Here is a 20609-nt window from a genome sequence, read left to right as displayed (position 1 = left end):
TAAGTGGAAAACTCATTATCACATTCTTTTGTAACTTGTTTATGAAATACACTTGTGTGACTTCAACTATTGAACGATAGTTATCAGTTAAATTTGCCAAATGTCCTTGACGGATTAGAGGTTTCAAACAAAACCTGGAGGGAGGTTTTCTTGAGGCCTGAGAAAGTCTACGAAACTGATAATAATGTAACAGCTAGCTTAGTAACAAACTCCTTATATGGTCAAGGTAGTGATGATGTAATGAAACTATTAGCTCATCTTCATTGTGTGCATCTTTGTATGAAGTTATCCGTGGGACTGCCCTACAGGTAGATTTTTGACACTGTAAACTGTCTCTTTATGTGCACGAGAATAAAATACCACAAGGACAACTGACTGACTCAAGATCTTTTTTTGAACGAATCCTTCTTACCGAAACTTCCCTCACATTTCACAAAGCTAATAGTTTTTTCTGACAATTAAAGTCTCAACAGACTGTCTATATGCTGAAATACGTTTTCTACACTAATTATAACCTAGAGAACTAGAAAACCGAATTGAGCTGTGTGTGTGTGTGTGTGTGTGTGTGTGTGTGTGTGTGTGTGTGTGTGTGTGTGTGTGTGTGTGTGTGTGTGTGTGTGTGTGTGTGTGTGTGTGTGTGTGTGTGTGTGTGTGTGTGTGTGTATCGAAATTGGGCCCTTGATTTACTGCATGCGATCATACACAGGATTAACAAGATTTGACATTATTGAACACGAGTGATGTGCTCTTTTCAGCTGAACGATAACATGGGTAAAGCTACTTCGGTTGAGGATTTTATTTTGAAAGGAGAAAATACATTTTAACATTAACTGTTGATCCAACATCACCTAAAATCACAGGGATCCTAAGATATTTACACAAAATCCTCTGAGAAGGTTAAAATCCCTTTGAAGTGCTCACGACTCACCGGCATATCACATTTGTTTTACTGGGACATAAACATAAAGGTCGGAGCCGGTGGATTACTATGGAGCCCCAAAGTGTTAAATATTAAAAAAACGTAAATAAATTAATTCAGCAGTAATTCAGTAATTACAGGGGCTCCCTGGCTGCATCTGGTAGCAGTTGTTGAGCTTTGTTAAAACGTGTTGGGCTATGGTATTTTGAAAGGAATCGATCATAGGTTGTTTTCATAACTGTGGGTTAATTTATATATTTTTCACAATAAATACATATGATTTATAATTATTTGGTTTGATTTAATATGGAACACTTTGGGGTTTCAGTTTAATCTGGTATGGATATGATTAAATGTAGCTGGCATGTCGGAGCACTGGATTAATAAAACAGACTATGGAGTGAAGAACTAAAACCACTGTATCCATACACAATACAGGATACTTTGAGTTGGCGGGTATTCCTTAAATGCAGTGGGGGCACATTTCAAAAACTGGAACCCCCCCATTAATTGAGAATATTGTTGTAAAATGGCTAGAAAACAACAAAATTCCACTAAATGAGCTCAGATTAGCTGCAGTTCTGGGTAATTTCACCTTTGACAAATTCCGTCTCGACAATTCTCATCAAAATTAGTGCAAAAGTAATGAATCAATCACCTTATGCATCAGGTCTTCATTATAGGGGAAGGTGCTGGATGTGGGGGTCTGTCCATCCTCTGCAGATGACCCGTAAGCGCTGTCCGAAGAAACCGGCTTCACCTTCTCCTGCCTCTGTGTTTCACAGGTGTCATCCATCCCGCTTTCTTCTACAGTCTACACACGTTTTCTGGTCAAAAGCAGAGGAGCTTCTGCAAATAAACAAATCGTTTTGAACTTCCTGTCTTAAGCTTTGTCCGACGGTCATCACCTCCGCCCCTCTTTCTCTGCATGCCTGGGTTTTTTAATCCTGAACAAAGACACAAACCTGACTAAATATTTATATGAAAGCATCTCGGTCAGAAACACGGAGGTGTGCTTTACAGTATTTATGAAGTAAAAACCATGTTGGGTATTTCTACAAGGGAAGTGTTCAGCCCCCTGGAGAGCACCTCTCCTTCTCATAAACATGTCCGACCTCCTTCATCTACTTAAAAAGAAAGATAACGTCCACCTGGAATATAAGAAACACAACAAACAACCATCCTAATGCCAATACATTCAGTTAAAGCTGGGATACTTGATTTAGAGAGAGTAAAAAACCACAAAAAAGCATCACAAAAACCTTAATCAAAGTGTTTTTTATTGAGTCATCAGTCAGGATGCCTATCCTATGAACTTTCCTAGAGGCAAACAAGTGGAGCCACAGAGCTCAGGATGACTCACCAACCGGACTGCTGCTGGTTATCACAGCAGCACGGACGACACTGAACAGGTGGGACTGTCATATACAACATCACTAGACAGCAGTTTTGAATAGTTTAACAGAGTACTGGAGATAAACGGACAACATACACACTTCCTCTCAAACAGTATAGAAAAATAACATCTGTTCAGCCGATCAATCTCGCTCTTATATCAATAAAACTGGGGCTTCACTGAAGCGACTGTACTGTGCAAGGTAAACAAGGTCACTTGAAAACTCATATGGTGGCCAACTATTATTTAAGAACATTTAAAACCAGGTAAAATGCTAACTAAAACACAGACCGGGGGGTTGGGGTCTCACTATCCTCTGAAAAGGCATTCATTGCACATCTCTGGAAGCTAACATCCCGCAGTAAACATTTCATTTTTCACTAAGTAAAGGCAGCTTAAGATTCTCTTGATTTCGCTGAAATAAAAACATAGGCATACAATGTGCTGTTTAACAATATTGGTTGGTGGACTTAAAGATGTACTCCATAAAAATGTAGATAGCTTGTTTCTAGCGGCCTCTTTGGTGGTGAGATGTAATTGCAGGCGAGCCCTCCATCTTGCCACGTTCACGGTCACTATGGCTGTGTCCCAAATCGCTCACTTCCAACCTCAAACTGGCTTTTTTTGAGGGTGGAAGTGCGTTCACGCTGGACGTCAGTGTACTGCAATTATGTAGTCGTGCACTCAAAAACGGCCAAACCCTAAATCGCCGCCATATTGTCTACGTAGTGGAAGAGGCGGGACTTAATTCAAGCTGGAAAATAGCGGAATAACAGCGCAACAGAGCGGCAACAACAAGAATTGCTTTGTAAAAATTAAAAAAAGAGGATCACAAGGATTTTTGGCTGTGCTGAGTCAGAAGAGTTGTTGGAAAAGCTTTTGGAGAGAAAGAAGAAATACGATCGTAGTGCTCGGTGGCAGTGTGTGATTTGAGATAGCACTTACTGGGGGAATTAAGTGAACTGATCGTGTCAGTACATAGGGCACACAGCGCACACATGTCAGTACACTCACTGCAGTGCTTGATTTGGGACACAGCATATGTCTGCCCTCATCGGAAGTTCCCGATTACAAATGAACGCAGCATAACTGTCAGTGACGATCTGGGCTGGAAGACCAATCGCTGTCAGCAGCGTCACCAACATGGCGCTTTGTTTTAGTATAGGGAGGGAATGTCGCCACAGATTGTTATGCTGGGTAAAAGGGCAGGTAGAAGTGCTTTCAATAGTGGGTCATATGATCAATCACCGTTGTATCAACTCACCCATTGATAAATAGTAACTTAAAAAGACAATTAGCTAGATGAAAGTCTTACGGAGTACATCTTTAAGAGTTGAACTAAAATGCACCGTAGGAAATTAAATGAGAACAATAACCGACACACACACACACACACACACACACACACACACATAAACTGATACACAGGAGGTATAACAGATTGTGTCTGAAAATGTTTTCAACTTAAAAGTCTTGAATTTAAAAGACATGTTTGACATGTTTGTATTTAAAGAAATACACTTGTTGTGTTGCTTAGAAGACTGATACCACTTTGGTATTTGTGTGGTAATTATGAAGCCAGTTGACATAAAGACTGGCAGCAGCTAGCCTGGCTCTGTCCTGAAGTAACAACATCCACCTGCCAGCACCTCTAAAGCTCCTGTACATTAAAAAGGTTTAGGTCGCTTGTTTAATCCATATCAAAACCTAAGTGTAAATAACTAATTCAACATTTATGGGGGTCTAGCATTATTTCTTTGTGGTTCCTAGCTTGTCCCGACCAAGAAATGGTCCACATCACCACCTGTAAAACTGCGATTTGTCATCTTTTACATTTCAATTTTTACAAGTTAAACAAACAACTGAGCTTTAGAGGCGCTGGTGGTCTGATTTAGTTACCTTTGGAATGCAGGCTAGCCGTATTCATCGGTTTTCAGTCTTTGAAGCAAACAAAACCGTTCCTTTAAAGTTTTGTTGACTCTAGTTCAGATTAATTCAGGAGGGAAAAAGTACATTACATTTTTCAAGAGGATTGAGAGTTCGTCCTAGACCTTGAAAACAACAGCTGACAAAACAATCTCAACTTAAGTGCTAGTGAGTCACTTTTTCTGAAGGTTTTGACTATTATGGTCTTGGAGTTTGTCGTCACAGAATTGGAGCTGGATATTTTTGAGTGGAGATTGTTTTGTCATGTATTTCAAGGGGATTTTTTTTAATGTAACCTGACAATCTGCAGCCTCGATGCTGCAGCTGTGCCGGCGCTTCCTTTGACAAAAAAAAAAAAAGCTGTTCTTTGCAACAATGAACTTCAGAGACAAGCTAACACTTTACAGCGAGCACAGGGAACTGTCAAACAAAACAAATACGTTTTAAAAATATGAAGATATTCGAATGACATGTCACAGTAAACTAAATATGAAATACTCTCTTTCCTTATCTTTTCCTAATACAGGTTACAAGTCCAAGTCTTTAGTGATGTGTCTGTGCAGGTGTTTGCTTTAGAGTCTACTGTAAAATTAAAGTGACGTGACCTTATCCGCGACTCTATTAGCTCCTGCTTCTGACACTGTACCCAAGTGACCTCTGTGTAACATTACAGTAAAGTGCACTTCATCTGTCTGCTCCTTATGATTACATAACAATGCTTCAAAATAAGCATAATAATATGATTTCGAGGTTCCGACTTCCCTGGAAATGAAGAGGAGCCTGTTGAAAGACTGAAAACGGTGTGTGCCCAAACAAGAGTTCAAACATGCACGGAGGTTTCCTTTGTTTTTAAAATGTCCAACCCCGACTGACAACCTGTGCGGCAGCCAAACAACACAATGCGTCTGGCATCCGTGTGACCATTCAGCAAACAATGACACAAGTCTTCGTGCTTACAAACTTCTATGTGCAAATTTCCAGCATTCACATCCTCCTCTTTGAAGTCTGTATTACCCCTTCATTGAGAATGTCTCAACTCTTCAGTGCAGGAAGATGTCTTGTTGTTTATGTGCCCTTGAGCTCTGAGACAACATCCGGTTCACACATGTGCTCTTGGAGCTCTCCAGTGCAGGTCCAGCTCTCCCCCGGTCTTCCTGCGTATATGTTGAAGTCCACAGTCTCTCCTCTCTCGGGGCTACCTGATCCGCCCGTCACTTTTGACTGGGCCCAGTTCAGACTTGGGGTCCGGGGACAGAGAGCTCCAGGAGGTCTTGGAGCAAGGTCTCACGGCTGGGCAAGAGGAAGTCTGCGTGGCGCACAGGCCGCCTGTAACCCAGAAGGACCCTATGCTGCTGTCCACCCACGCTTCAAGGGGCTGACCCACAAAATGAGCTTTACGTTGGGCCTCCTGCATTGCCGGCTCCTGGGGACGCAGCTTCAGCACGGAGCTCAGCTGCTGAAAGCTCTGCTCCAGGTACAAGTTACCTGGAGGACCTGAATGGAGCCAGCTGTCCTCTTCTGGAGTGGACATTCATATTTGCAAAACAAAAGAAATATTGAAAGGTAAAATTAGTTTTAAACGGTTAAATAAAACTTTCCAGATGAGTTATCACATATTAAACTTGATCAGGGTAAAGTATGGTAATATTCTACATTTTTTATTATCATGAAAATCCCATGAAAAGACCAAGCTATTGTCTGTGTCTAAAAACTATAGTGTCAAGCTGTTTTATTTGTGACCCACTTTTCAGAATCTATGCCTTCAGTTAGAACAAATGGGCATGGGGGCTGAGTGCCACGGACATAGTAGGAATCAGGTGTGTAATAATCAATATATCGATTCAATGATCATCAAAGCAAGGTGAAAATATTGAAACATTTTAAGATGCGCCTTTATAAGAATAGTTTTTAGCCATTTTTTTAACGAATGAATGAATTTAACCAGGAAAAAGAAAAGACTCATTGAGATTAAAAATCTCTTTGAAAGAGTGTCCTGGCCGAGCCAGGCAGCAGCATAGTCATACATACACACAAACACAAGGTGGACACGAATATTAAAAATACTTAGCATCCAAAACAGCAAACATTCCAAGGCCAGCTACAATAATAAAAGCCTCAGGCCAAACACCTACAGCCAGATTTCTCTGCCTGCAGGTCATCCAATTTCCCCTGGAAGTGCTCGGTAATCAACTAAAATCAGATTTTTAGTTCAGTTGCTTTTTTGTGAATTGATATAAATGTCAATAATTGTGTTAAATGGGCTTAAAAATATCGTCTTTTAGCGCCACAACTGTATCGAGATTGTGGCAGACATTGGGATATTAGCAAATATTGTAAAGAATCAACATAATAATGTTTTGTGAGTTACAACCTTAGTAGGCAAGTAGTATAGTAGTATATTTCATGGGAATTGTTGACAATAAGAAAAATATGGAATATCTGCAGCTTTATTCAATAAACTGACATAATGACATTTAAATGCTCTGAATCCACGGCTCACCTTTGCGCAGCGGCTCCTTATCTTTGAAGGTTAGGGGCATGACGAGGAAGCGTACTTCCGCCACCTGCTCCCACTGTTTTAACACCCGTACCGTCCAGGTACCGGGCCGTAGGGGGCGCTGCAGTGGGGGTTTGTACTGGGTGTACTCTGCATCCACGTCCACTGTAATGTCATAAGATGCTGCCACCACCAGAGCTGGGTCAATCCATACAATAGTGGCTGTGAGGTTGGGACCACGCGCCCACTTCTGGACTGCCAGTGGTTCATTCAGAGGGCCGATCACGCCACCGAAGTTACGAAAGATTCTTTCTTTGGGATCCCACTCTGTGCCGATCTGCAGGGGAGAAAAACAAAAGCAATCACAGAATGCACACGCCTGAAATAACAATAGGTTACAGGACACAGCAAAACAAACTCCTACGTCTGTGACTTTCAGATTTTACTTGAGGACAAGGGGGAGAGGATATGTTAGCACTTTCTGCTCTAGCCTTCCTCCCAATATTAAGATATTTTTTAAAACTAATTAAACTTCAAAGTTTAGTTTTGGTCGGATCAAGTCCTGATAAAACTACTCATTTTTTTCATATCAGGAAGAAAATCTTCCTGTGAAGCAGTTTTCCAAAGGTATCTTGATATTAAAAGCATGCACAGGACAGAATCTTCAATGATAATGGAGAATCCTCATCATCCTCATCTTCTTTAGACCGGAGGTACACTTACTTCCAGATTCTTGAGCCTTTCAAACTCCTTTAGGTTTGTCGCGAGGACAAGCGTGGCTTGGGGAACTGCCCACATCTCCTGTGTCTCCCTGACCTTTGAACCCACAGCCTGGACTTCCTGACGCACTAAATATCCTTGGAAACGGTCATCATAAAAGTACACATGTACTGACAGGGGGTAGCCTACTGGTTCGAACCTGCAGTGAGTCGGAGGGGGGAAATCACACATAAGAGCATGGACAGATTATGAGACAATGGGCCTGTGTGCACAGACATTCAAAGAGCCAACTTTTATTCGTTCTGTAGTCATTTTGGGTCTCTTTGTGGTCATTGTGCTATTTTTATATGTTTTGTATGTTTTTGTGATTGTTTTCGAATCTATGTTTGGTCATTTTACTTCTGTGTCGTTGTTTTGTTTCTCTGTGGTCATTTTACTACTATTTTTTAATAATTTTGCATGTCTTTGTCATCATGGTTCTCTCTATGCAGCCATTGTGTGTCTATTTTCAGTCATTTGGCATCTATTCATGGACTTTTGCATCCCTATAGTCTTCTATACTGCATGGGCCCCTGGGCCTGTGCCTGGTAGGCCCGTTCAGTGATCTATCCATGCATAAGAGATTATCGCATTCAGCAAAGATATAAACCTGTCATATCATTTACAGATCCCCAATTAATAAAAAAGTATACAGTGTCTACAGACCTGCATTCCTCCTCGTTGCTCTGAGTAGTCACCAGGTTCTTGAGGCCAATACGGAAGAAAGCGGTGTAAGCAGTGAGAGCTGCGTCATTAAGTGAGCCTACGCCATCCAACTGCTCAAACAGGCTCTCCCAGTACGCTTTGAGGGCAATGGTGCCCGGAGCGTACTGGCCATACAGGTGAGTGTCCAGGATGTCTATGGCTTCCTGGTTCACTGTTGACTCAAACTTGCGGGCAAAGAATGTTGGACGGGTCAATTGCTGTGAAAAAAAAACAAAGAATAAGAGAAATAAGCTTTTAAGACACTGGAAAGCTAATAAAACATGAGTAACTGGGAAACGAGATGAAGAAAAGAAAATGAATGAGTTTTTGTGGAGCTGACCCACCTGGATCCGAATTAGGTCTTGTGGCTTGAAATCATTGGGGGAGCAGCCGCACCAGTCGACAATGTGCTTGTACTGGCATTTACAGCCCAGCTTACGGTTCCAGTTGGTGACACGTAGGTTGTTGTCCACCAGGGTGTCGCACATGTGACTGTTCCCGAGCACCGTGTGGAAGAAGGACTAGGAAGAAGAGAGGAGTGAATACATAATGAGTGCTTTGCAGTACAATAAAGGCTGTGTTGTGTGAGTTGCTGTAAACTGTCGAAGACAATAGTAAACAGTTTATATCCTCTGACTCTAAATTGCAAAAGGTCACACCTATAGCCCCGAACAATAGGGAACAAACCACTGCAGCTGCTCTCAGTCATTAAACCACACAGTCAAATAAACTCAAGTAAACCTTCTCTTGTCTGGCACCTCGGCTGCGCCTGAAAGCTTAAAGTATTACATTATCTCTGCCGCTCGGCTCTTCTCACTTGGCAGGGGAGGACGAGCCTGAGACAGATTTGTAAATCAAACTCTCTCAACTATGGGAGATAAACAGACCACCTACGGCTGACTTACCTCAGCAGGGAGCAGAGCGTAGGAATAGAACTGCTTCAGCCCCGACACCAAGTCGTCCTGGGAGTTGATGACGTATTCCACGAAGCGGTGGGTGAGCGCGAACCAATCGGAGCCACCCGAGACCTCCAGGCCTTCTGGGATGCTGCGTTCGCCAAGACGCCACATGTGGTTGTCACACTCGTGGAAGAGCCGGTCGAGGCCCTGCTTCTTAATAAACCTTCGACACAGAGCGTAGTTTAGATTAATGTGTGTGAGAGGCTCTGTGGTGCTATTTTAAGCATTCATCAAAGTAAATGATCGAACAAACCATTTCTGTCTGAGCTGCCATGCTATGCTATTAAATAATGGCAGAATAATCACTTCATCATAGTGCTCTCTCGTGCGATATCAACAGCATGGAGTATAAATTGGTTTGTTATTTGGTCCCACTAGTCTGTTATTTTGTCCCATTTGTCTTATAGGCTCTACAGGCATTGCGTTCCACTAATTTACCCCAAAAAATTCTGTCAAAAATCTGGGCTATCCCTTTCATTTATTGGTGTGTGGTGTCAGATTAAATTAAGCCAAACGTCAACCAAATGTGTGTTTTAGATTGACTGTACCTTACAGCTGCCATACTCACCGGGCATTTTCTCTCCCGTGGGACTTGAGGAAGTTTTTGTCTCTTTGCTGCGACAGGAACGCCACTAGTTCATCATTAGTCCTGCAGGAGGGTGTCACGGGGAGAGTTGAAAGGATGGGGATGGGGGTGGGGGGGGTTAAGTAAAGAAAGAAAACATATTTATGGGAGATTCTTTGGAAAATAAAATGCTGGCTCTGATAAATATCCATGCGTGAAATTAGCTACTTTGGACTGGATTTGGCTGACGTAGGATTGCCAGTGTGCATCCGACCAATCAACGCAGCCCCAGAAATCCAGCAAACGCTGATCAGCAAGAAAGAAGACTATTTACTATCCGCTCTATGATTCACTGAATGATTATGCTACGACCAGACTCCTCTTTTCACCTGGAAAATGCCTATGCCTGTTACTAATTTCGCAGTCATTGTTGGTGAGCAAAGGAATCAAATCTCCATACAGTATTGAAAGATTGAGCCATCAATGGAAAAGGCAATCGCGTCACTCGGTGTTTGCACTGGACACAGTGTATACAATATAACCCTCGAATGGAGCCGATAATAATAAAGGTTAAAAGCAGCAAGTATAAAGCTACACAGGGACATGTGAGAATTCTGCCGCAGATTACCAGTAGTCAACAAAGTCAATGCAAAGACGCAAATTTGACCGGGGCAACTGCAGGCGGTGGGAGTGAGAAGCATTTCATGAGTTGTTTGCTTGTCGTCCTGCATGAATTCAGACTTTTTGACAAATCGGCATCATGACGTAGTTATTTCGACAGACTTTTAAAACGTTTATTACTATTAAATGACAACAAAATCGGTTTATCTTGGGTTCATAAAGCCGTAGTAGCAGCAGCCATTCAAACGCAGTTTCTGGAGAAGGCAGTGAAATTTATTGAGCCATGTGCACCTTCAGACTATGCTATGAACCCAGACACAATGGCATTTGGTTTTGTGACATATCCGGGACTTCCAGAACAGGTACAGAGCAGCAACAGTGTTTATGTTTGACCACGGTTGATGGCGGAAAGAAATGGAAATGTTGTTGGTATCCTTCCGGCATGTCTTGTCATAAGGAAGCTGCATGACAATAATGTTACTGTGCTATAACTCCGCTGACCTGGTGGGGAAATCCGTAGCGCTGAGATTGATGAAAAAATCCCACTTCCAGTCCAGCATGGAGAGCAGGTCCTGCATGCTTCGTAGGTAGGCCTTCAGTAGGCTGGCGCCACCCCAGATGGTGACCATCCGCCAGGGTGTGGCTCGTATGTTTGGGTACTTCTGGGCTATCTGCAGGACCTCTCGATGCAGGTAGCCGGACCGCTGGAGAATTTTAAAGCAAAAGGTAAAACGGTGAAAAGAGTGAAAATGTTTCTACATCACAATTTTAATCTAGTTACCACTGATCTGCAGCTGCCACTGTGCCAAGATGACCGCACAGAGCTGGCTTGTGTTGAAAGAGAACTGGATTTGAACAACAGCCACATGGTGCTTTGCTTTGTGGGTCACCATGATGATAGAAAGACACATTTAATGTATGCTATTTTTGCCATGTAGCAAAACTACCTTCTAAAAGGGGCAATGGGTAACAAAGAACTAAAATGAACTGAGCTTGATACTAAAAAAACGTCAAGCAAAATCAAAGAGGGAATAAAAGGAGGAGCTGGAGGTCAAAGAGCCGAGCAGCCGTCCATGCAGAGACGTCAGAGACATAGCTACATGTGTGACCATTTGACTGAAGATTGCAGGTGGAGTTAAATCAGATTAATTACCAACTATTTAACAAGCCGCTTGTTCCCAAATGAACACTGCTAATAAAAGGCCCTGAAGCGGTAAATGGGCAGTTTAACAGAAAAGGACACTTCGAAATGAATTGTTCAGGGACATGGAGTGTAACTGTTTTGTTTAGTGAAGCACAGACAGTGTGCTACTGACTTCGTCCTGTGGTAAATTAGGATTGGACAAGTCTTAAATTTAGCCCGGGCTTCAGTGCAGAGGAGCTGGTGGACTTGACTCCAGTATAATCTGACCTGTTTTACAGCCTCATCTTTCAAACAGGCTTTTGCCTCAGAGATAAATGAGGTTAGGTTGGCAAAGTGCGTAACATGGTGTCTGCAGTGTGTCTGTCCCACTGACTACTTATTAATCACTGCCTCCAATGAGCCTCTCCACCGCCCCTGGCCGCAGAACAGAGCAACTCCGCAGGACTCGACAACCTTTCCGTCTACGCAGGTGCTCTGAAGACATGCACCTGTTTCTCCACTGCCTGCACTGAACACACGCAAGGTCTTTGTCTCAGCATCTCCAGTCAGCCGTACGCAGCCGTTTGTCTATTGCCCTCCAGCTGAATATGATAGCAGACTTTTCCTCCACTAAATCCAGCCCCTAAGAATAACCACACTTTACTCTATCCAGGCTAATCCCCTTTACCACACTGTGAGACCCACAGGATATATTTAACCTTCATAATGCAAGAAGACCTAAGCGGAAGAAGCATTTAGTGAGCTCAGTGTAGCCAGAACCAAGGAGGGTGCCAAATACACTCTTTAATATTTGGACTAGGCATAAATAAACACTACTGTAAGCTCAGCAGCAGATTCTTTTCCAGGTCCCAAGTATTAGAAAGAATTGTCTCTTATTTGGATGTTTGTCATGCAGAATTTGTGCTGTCTATGTGCAAGCAAGGACAAATGTGCGCTGTGATCTCCTCTTAGGGCTTACCTTGTCCACGTGGATGTAGTAGTAGTGGTCACGGTGATAAATGGCTTTGATGAGACGTTTGAGCTGCCGTACAGCACGGCCGTGGACCATCAGAACGAAAGCCACTCTGACGGGGTTCTCCACTTTGGACAGACTGTTGTCCAACTCGCCAACGGCCTGGACCTGATTCGATAATATACCTGGCCAAAAGAGGACAGAGACATTAGAGGAGTGACTCAGTAGGGAGTTTCAAAGAATAATACCTCGTAGGCTGGGTCTTGACAAAAACTGTTTATTGGCTTTATTTTACTGGCTTCATATTTTTCATTTCTCCTCCAGCAAAAGCCTTCCACACACACACAAACGCCACCAACTGTGCTCACTGGAACGCACAAACAAACCAGAGGCGTGGGTTGAGTGTTTTGCTCTTGTGCAGCCCCTACACTACTGCGCACTTCAGTCTTGTACTACAGCTTTACATAGTATACGCGATTTGATTGGCTGCCTATGACGTCTAACCCCACAACGTTGATGTGGAAATATATGACACATTGGTTGTGTCCATCCCAGTGGATGAAATGTTTGTTTTTTGTAATTTAACAGAACAACTCCAATAGACAAAAAAAAACATGTTATCAAGTAGCTATATAAACCACCATATCTTCAAATAAAAACTGTCATGAAGCATTTTTATTAAGAGAAAGAAAGATTATATTAAATTATTTCCCAGTCCTACTTGAGGTTTTAAAAAACGTCGGGGCTACTTATTATTGTATGAAAACATAGACAGAGACATATTTCTGGGCTCCCTTTAGATACCACAAGAGAATTGAGAAAACAAACCGGACCACAAATGTCATGGGATATTCAGTTTGGTCAAGAGAATTTGCTTTGATTGAAAATCACTGGGAAACCTCAATGACTGTGTGCACCTTCAGTGTTATCACAGTATCTGTGTTCTCACCGAGCTGGGGGCAGAACTGAGGAAGTGCGTCTGGCATGAGCTTCCCGGCCTGATGCTGACACACGATGTTGGCAATCTCCTGTCGGCACTGCTGTGACCCGGCGCGATGGAGGGCGGACAGCGCGTCCTTGCCTAGGATATCGCATTTAGGTACAAAGTCACTGCTGGAGGCTTGGTGCGCCCCATCCACGCTGCCCGGCTCCCCCAGTATGGCAGCGGCGGGTACCTTGGCTGCCCCGTCAGCGCCGCCACGGGACTCGCTGAGGTTACGGCTGCTGGACAGGTCGTGGAGGACTACGCCGTCAAATCCGGCTCCCGTCATCCCCCGCTCCTGGAGAGGCTTCAGCCTGACGCTGGGCTTTTCTCCTTTGCGGCTGGTCCCTCTCCTCAGCGCACTGGCTGCTGTGCCCCCTGTCCTCTCCGACCTGCCGCTCCATCTGCCTCTGTTCCTCCCCGACAAAGAGTTTTGTTTCTCCCAAAGTACAGCGTCTCTCTTGGGGTCCTGGCTGTTGTGGTCAGGCAGCTTTGACCGTCGTGTTTTTCTCTGAGGAGAGAGAGGAGAGAAAAAGAAAGCAGGACAGAGAGAGAAAGAAAGAGAGATAGAGAGGGGGGGGGGGGGGGGGGGGGGACATTGAACACAAAGGCATTATAAATCTAGATTTATTGCTTTGCTAAGAACATCTTGGACCAACACTTTTGGAAAAGAAGTGTTGATTCACCATCCAGGAATGACATAAGGTAAACTAAGACCGTCACTAAGACAACCGCTAAAAGAGCCCCAGAGGGAAGGATGTGTTAACTTGTTTTTTTTCTCATTTCTCTGATCTACGTTATTTTTAGCTGAGCCTCTGCCTTTTTTGTGGAGCTAATCTTCAAAAAGCACAGTTCTGGATAGCCACACACACATAATGAATTCAGTGATTCACTGTAGAGACCTCAAACAACCTCTCTCTGCACCCTCTGGCAAAAAGTGAAGGATACAAATGTATGTCACATGTTCTCACACGCGCACACGCACACGCACACATATAGTGAGTTATAAAGAGAATCCTTTTCAGACAGCTTCTGTGTGTGTGTGTGTGTGTGTGTGTGTGTGTGTGTGTGTTTGTGTGTGTGTGTGTGTGTGTGTGTGTGTACTGGGTTTTGCATGTTTTTACTGCATGTTTGCATGTTTGGGGCAAAAATGCACTCAGGGTTAATGGAGCGCATATAGCAAAACTCAAAAAAACTGATTCTGCAATTCAATATAATCGTAGTTAATTGGTTATACAATTAACTGCGTAGCTTCAATCATATATAATGCATACATGCTCTTGGCTTCAGATGAGCGCAGGCTTTTACCCAGTTTTGTATTCGTATTTTTCCTTAATATGATAAATGAATCTTCAACATCAAAACATTTCATCATAACTTTTTGTGTATGAAATTTGCATCCCAAATCATGCTCTGAGACTTAAGAGGCTCTCTAAAATGTCACGACATGATCCTCTTACAGTATATCTGCTTTGAAGTGTTCCATAGCTGGAATATTTGGCTGTAACTTCCTCAAAGGACACATTAAGTGCAGAAAGCATTTGTTTTTATAGTTGTGTTGGTTCTGTGAAAATCCGCAACATCAGGGAAAGATAAACTCCAAGGGATGTGTTGAGCTCGGTGTTCCTCAAATAGAAACAGTATTAATTATTTATTAGTTGTTAATAAAAGCTTTTTTACTTTAGTGTCAGTGTTTCTGTACACAAAGCTACTGTAAAGATGTGAGGAGAGGACCCAGTGTCAGCTCACTACCACCATATAGAGAGTAGCAGTCTTACTGGAGCACAAATCACACCTACAAAAATGGCAGGCTTTGAAAAAAAAAAAAACAGGGCAGGCCTTTTTAAAATCTTCTAGCCAAACAGCATCACAGCTTTGGCACGTTAGATTACTGAATCACACAAAAGACCCTTCAGAATGTGCACTTGGAGACGAGGGAAAAGAACGGTGAGTGGGCTGCCCGAGAGATTTCTGCCTGTGTCAGACGATATTGCAGAATGCGGACTCGCTCGCCTCATGCCGCTGGCACGACGTCAGCCCAAAGACGGTGGGAACAGAAGAGGGACTGGTGCATCGTGGTTGTGGGACAAGGAACCAGATAATACGGTGCCAATAAACCAGCTGCCAACCAACACAGCACAGTCTGCTGCTGACTGCCAACTGCACTCTCAAACCCATTACAGTAAGAGACATTCAGTCCGTCTCATCCACATCAGTGACCCTGAAAATGGCCTTACCCCGGTTAAGGGAATGATTGGATTATTGTAGTTCACCTCGTATACATGAGCAGGGGTTCAACTCCGGTACAGTAGATGGCTCTCCGCCAACATACAGCTGGACTGAATACGCCTTTTTTTTCGGTTCACCTTTGGCAAAATCACAAACGGCGGACTTTTGGACAATATTACGACGGAAACAGGTTTTCTTGGTAGTGATGTTACTTACTTTCGCGAAGTCCCCCTGGTTTAAAGGTAATGCTCCGTTATTGTTGTTTTGTTCACGTTGTTTTCGGCGGCGTTGCTACATGGTTTCTGGGTCAAAAGCCACTGCCGCAGAGTGGGGAGCATGCGCAGACAAGAAACCCGATAATAATCCGAGAACACTGTTTACATGCGGGAATAATCGGGGAACTAAAGGAGTTCCTCTAGGTATTTTAACCGGGGTATGAGAACCCCGATTTTACCTGGGGTTTGGTGTTTAAGAAACCGGGGTAAGACCTTAACCCTAATATATTTGGGTTTTTAAACTGCATGTAAACGCACTGAGTGTGGAGCTCAGATACATACCAGTGGGTGCAGTGCAAACCTCTTTCAGCGAGTTTACCTGGTTATTGTCAGCTTTCGGCAGAAACCTGATGTCCTAAACGCGAAACAGGGATGTTTTTTCTCATATGAACTTTGAACAATGTCCAACAATCAGGTCCGGACATTGTTTGAAGTTGCCCTTTCCCACATGTAGCACACTTGTCCATGTCAGACACGTTCTAAGTTACTGGTAATTCTTGGTTTGGTTTTGGCAAGCTGTGGCACTTGGGTAGACCTTGCAGGAGGCAGAACATCAAACCGCGGTTACATAGCCAGTTCATAATGTGGTCATAAACAACAGAGTGTCTTGCCGTTCCTCTAATTTGTCCGACAAAAGTTCCAGAATCGCATCGTCTCTCCAGTTAAGACATCCTTCTGCTTCACCCTTGGATGTTTGTTTTCTTTCGGTTTCACAAGAGCCATGTCATAGAAACGTCCTCATCACGCCCACTCCCCCGCTGTGAATTCTCACACACGGGCTCCGTCAGACAATACATGGACTTTATACTAGTGAGCTGGATGGATAAAGTCTGTTTAATGTCCGCTCAAACCCCTTTGGACATTTGCATTCTCACATGACTAGATGATTTCAGGGTTTGCACTGCATGTATGAAAGGGTCACTGGGTTCTTTTAAGCCAAGGCTGTCAAACTAATCCAGTGAAAGGCTGCTTTGGCTGCAGGTTTTCATCCCAACCAAGCAAGAACACACCTGATCCAACAAATCATCTGTGTGAAGGCAACTCAAGTGATTGAATAAGTCGAGTCAAGTGTGGTTGGAATGAAAACCTGCAGCTACAGTGGCCCTTAACTGGATCAGTTTGACACCCCTGCTTTAAGCTGTGTAGAGAGTTAAGAGACACCTGGTTCACACAGCTAGATTTCTGCTAAAGAACCCCAGTCAGCAAATTATGATTAGAAATGTCATTCTTAACATAAAAGTTCAGAAGAATATTTCACATTTCTTCCTATTGGTGTTCCTTTTTTTTTTTTAAATGGCTCATAGCTGCTAAATTAATAAAAACACTATCTTCTACGCCCTTTTGCCAGCTAACACTGATAAAGTCACCACTTACTTTCTCGTCTGCGAGAGTAAATATTCTTACACAGAAGACAAGCATGCAGCAGGGGCTAATGTTTCAATTTTCCTTATCACTCGTTTTACCAGCTTTTAATTAACACCATCATGTCTAAAATGTATTGATTCAAAGGCAAGCCGGGCAGTCTCTTTGCTTTCCAATTAAAGTCAAGTGAAACCATATCAGCGTTGCCATCTGCTGAAGCGGGAAGCAGCAGTGAGCGCTCAGCTCTGTAGGAGAGCACAAGCAAGCAGAGGGTGACACAAGGATGACAGTCTTTTTCTTCTGTCTTCACAATCATCCCCCCCTTCTGTACAAGGGATTTAAATATAAAAGCATGTGGCTGTGTTCGCACAGGCACAGGAAGACACTGATTAGAGCAGATGTGAGTTAACGCAGAGACCACAGAGCACGGAAGAATCCAGCCACTCTCACTCATTGGGCCCATATTGGTGAATCTCCCTGACTGAACATGCACCGCTCAGCGCTGAAGTGATGATTAATATGCATTCTTAAGCCTGAAATTTGATTCCGCATCTGTGAGTCTACAAACATGCAAAGACGCTGTGCCACTGACATTTGCAAAGATGTCTGACGACATAGATGCACGTCGAGCGGACGTGCAATGAGCAGCAGTGTCACATTACTGAAGCAAGGACTCACAAGGAATGAATGAGACCTGTTTTCAACGTTAAATTATTAACTCAAGTGGAATTCAAAATTAAATTATTAATAAAAAATGAATTATCTGTGCAGCTTTTCAGTTTGGCCCGAGGCACTGGAAAGCAAACACTGTAGTTGTGTTGAGATTTCAGGTGTGTACGTCTGCTCCTGTACAGGTGAGCTACGGTTAACCACAGAGCCTACAGACATTTCTTTAACTTTGCTGAAGCATGTTTAAGCCTGAATGCACCTGATGACTTTGCAGAAAGCCCAGAGGCTCATAATGCAGACAGGTGATTGAAGTCAAAAGGAGCATTGGGTCTGCGATACGATGAACGGCACGCCGCGCTTCCCCTTTTGTCAGTGTGTCACAAGAGTGTCCAAAGGAAATGGGTTACTTCACCTAGGCTGACTTGTGTCACTTAGACTTAGACTTCTCTTTATTGATCCTTGGGGATGACTCCCGCAAGGATATTGAGTTTCCAGCAGCTTACAAAAACACAAGGGAGGTATAAAAAATACATTATAAGATAAACAATAAACTCTTAGCTAAATAAATACAGAAAGTATAAAAAAAAACAATAAACCGTAAACAATAAACTCTTACTTATGAAGTAGATGTAAGAATACAGGTCAAATAAAATCCAGGGAAAATTAAATCCGATAAGTTAAATGTAGAGGAAATGTATAAGATACAATATGTATGACTGTATATGAATCCCACTCCTTCCCTTCCCTTCTGTCCTGTCCTCTTTATTCCTCTTTGCCGTTCATTTATACAAGAGACTCCTCACTCGTATAAATGAACGGCAAAGGACTAGACACTTACTGAGAATTAGCTTTGTGTCTACGGTTTACACCGACACAGTACACCGACAACATAATCATGATCCCTCTTCTCCCCTTTTGGGTCAAGCTTCTTTCCTTCACTGGGGCCACTGCGTTACGCATCTGCTGCATGCTTCATGCTCCAGGCACAGATCTGCTATCTATCCACACTGATAAGAATGTTATACACAGTCTTGTCATGACATATCCAGCAGGGAGACAGCACGGGTGGGTTTCAGCTTGCATTCCTGTGACTCTATCAGTATCAGTGTGCCTCAACAACGACAAAAAAACATTGCTGTAGTGCATGCAGTCCTCCACAGTTCACATCTGGTCACAAACTCCCTTTACCTTATTTAGAGGGAGAAGAGGAGCAGGTACTGCCTCAGGGTAGTGTGCTCCAGGTGTGCAAAGGCAGACAGAGTTACGCTTCCCGTGGTGGACTTGAAGGCAACTCTGTTCAACTTTATATTTATATTTACTGGGATATGCTTCCCCTGTGGGTGTTTAGAGTCAAAGCTCAGTGAAGGTCACATAGACAGAGCTCTGGTGGACATAAGTATAAACAGTAGAGCAGATGCTGAAGATCCTGAGATAAACTAACTATATGTGACGCGTTTCCGCTCAAGGTGGTGAGCTGTTTATCATCCAAAAGATCATAACGGAGTCTTTTCACATGTTCCGAAAAAAGTTGCATCCCTTCATAGACCTCCTCTCAGTCTGGACGTAACGTAACTTGTTTTGTTTTTTCTGCTTCTCTGTGCCCATCAGCACATTTTCATGATACATCACCACAGTAGTGAGTCCAAAAGAAATGTAACGTTCGTGACACCGCTGCTTCTTAAACAAGTTAACAACCATTTAACGTTAAAAGAAGTACTGGAAATGTTAGAGTTATGAGCACGTTACATGGGTGAACTGTACTAGCCCGGTGCCGTGGGTCGGTGACGGACAAGACAGGGCTGGTCCGGTCGTACAGAGACGTTTCGTAGCGGCGCTGCTGCTGCCGCTTTCCCCCCCTAACCGCTAACTTAGCTAGCATCAGCTAGCGTTTACCGCATCATAACACACAGGGAGCTATGCTAAGCGCTAACGGCTATAGCTCTATAATTTAAACCCAAACCGAATCTGTTCGTGTCAGAAATCATCCTATATCACTGTGACTCACCTCTGCCTCGCCCTCTTCCAGACTTCTCAGACTCCATACCACCAGCCCTTGGACCAGGAGGATCGTTAACGCGGCGGCGATCGCCAGTTTATATCGTCGGAGCAGCTTCTGTACTCGCGCGCTGGCCACCATTTTTTCGGCTCCAGTTGACGGGAAAGCGCGTGCATGGCAGCATTCTGAACTGCGCGCACACGCGGGTGTCGCTCGCCATCCTCAGGTTGCTGCTGCAAAGTTTGTCTCCAAAACTTATATAAACAGTGGATTGATTTAGCCATTTGTCAACTGTGTCATTTTGTATGAAACAATATTCTTAAAGACAAATGTCTGACTGACCTTCTAATGAAACAATCCAGGAAGTAAACACACTTTGGCTGACCGACTCTCAAAAAATCACAGGGGGGCCCTCGAACCAGTGTTCATCACCATTATGCTATAAACAATCTGACAAAAAACAATTGCGAAATGTAAACATTTGTTTATTTCAAAATTGCACATTTTAGTCTCTAGTCTTTTGTCTCTGTGCCCTGAGAAAGACTGGTGCCCTGTCAGAGGTGCACCGCGCCCAGTGTCGGATGAAGGTGGTCATCGGCCCCTGGGCTGCTGTTTGTTTGGGCCCCCCTGCATTATTAATCATGCTTTATCAG

The 20609-nt window shown here is 43.4% G+C and overlaps 1 protein-coding gene across 1 annotated transcript; it reads right to left on the bottom strand.

Moving 5' to 3' along the window:
- Positions 1-2320: 2320 nt before the first annotated feature.
- On the bottom strand, positions 2321-20097 carry xylt2 (xylosyltransferase II; the record flags this gene model as incomplete). Its single annotated transcript, XM_083931136.1, has 11 exons — positions 2321-5759; positions 6742-7075; positions 7462-7657; positions 8164-8420; positions 8547-8723; positions 9108-9324; positions 9730-9810; positions 10849-11051; positions 12450-12628; positions 13393-13936; positions 19966-20097. The coding sequence occupies 11 exons, from the start codon at positions 20095-20097 to the stop codon at positions 5437-5439; spliced, it is 2643 nt and encodes an 880-aa protein (XP_083787262.1). The 3' UTR covers positions 2321-5436.
- Positions 20098-20609: the final 512 nt, after the last annotated feature.

The sequence above is a fragment of the Echiichthys vipera genome (genome assembly GCF_963691815.1).
Source record: "Echiichthys vipera genome assembly, chromosome: 17".
In the NCBI taxonomy this organism is placed as follows: Eukaryota; Metazoa; Chordata; class Actinopteri; order Perciformes; family Trachinidae; genus Echiichthys; species Echiichthys vipera.
This window is presented reverse-complemented; position numbering and strand designations above follow the sequence as displayed.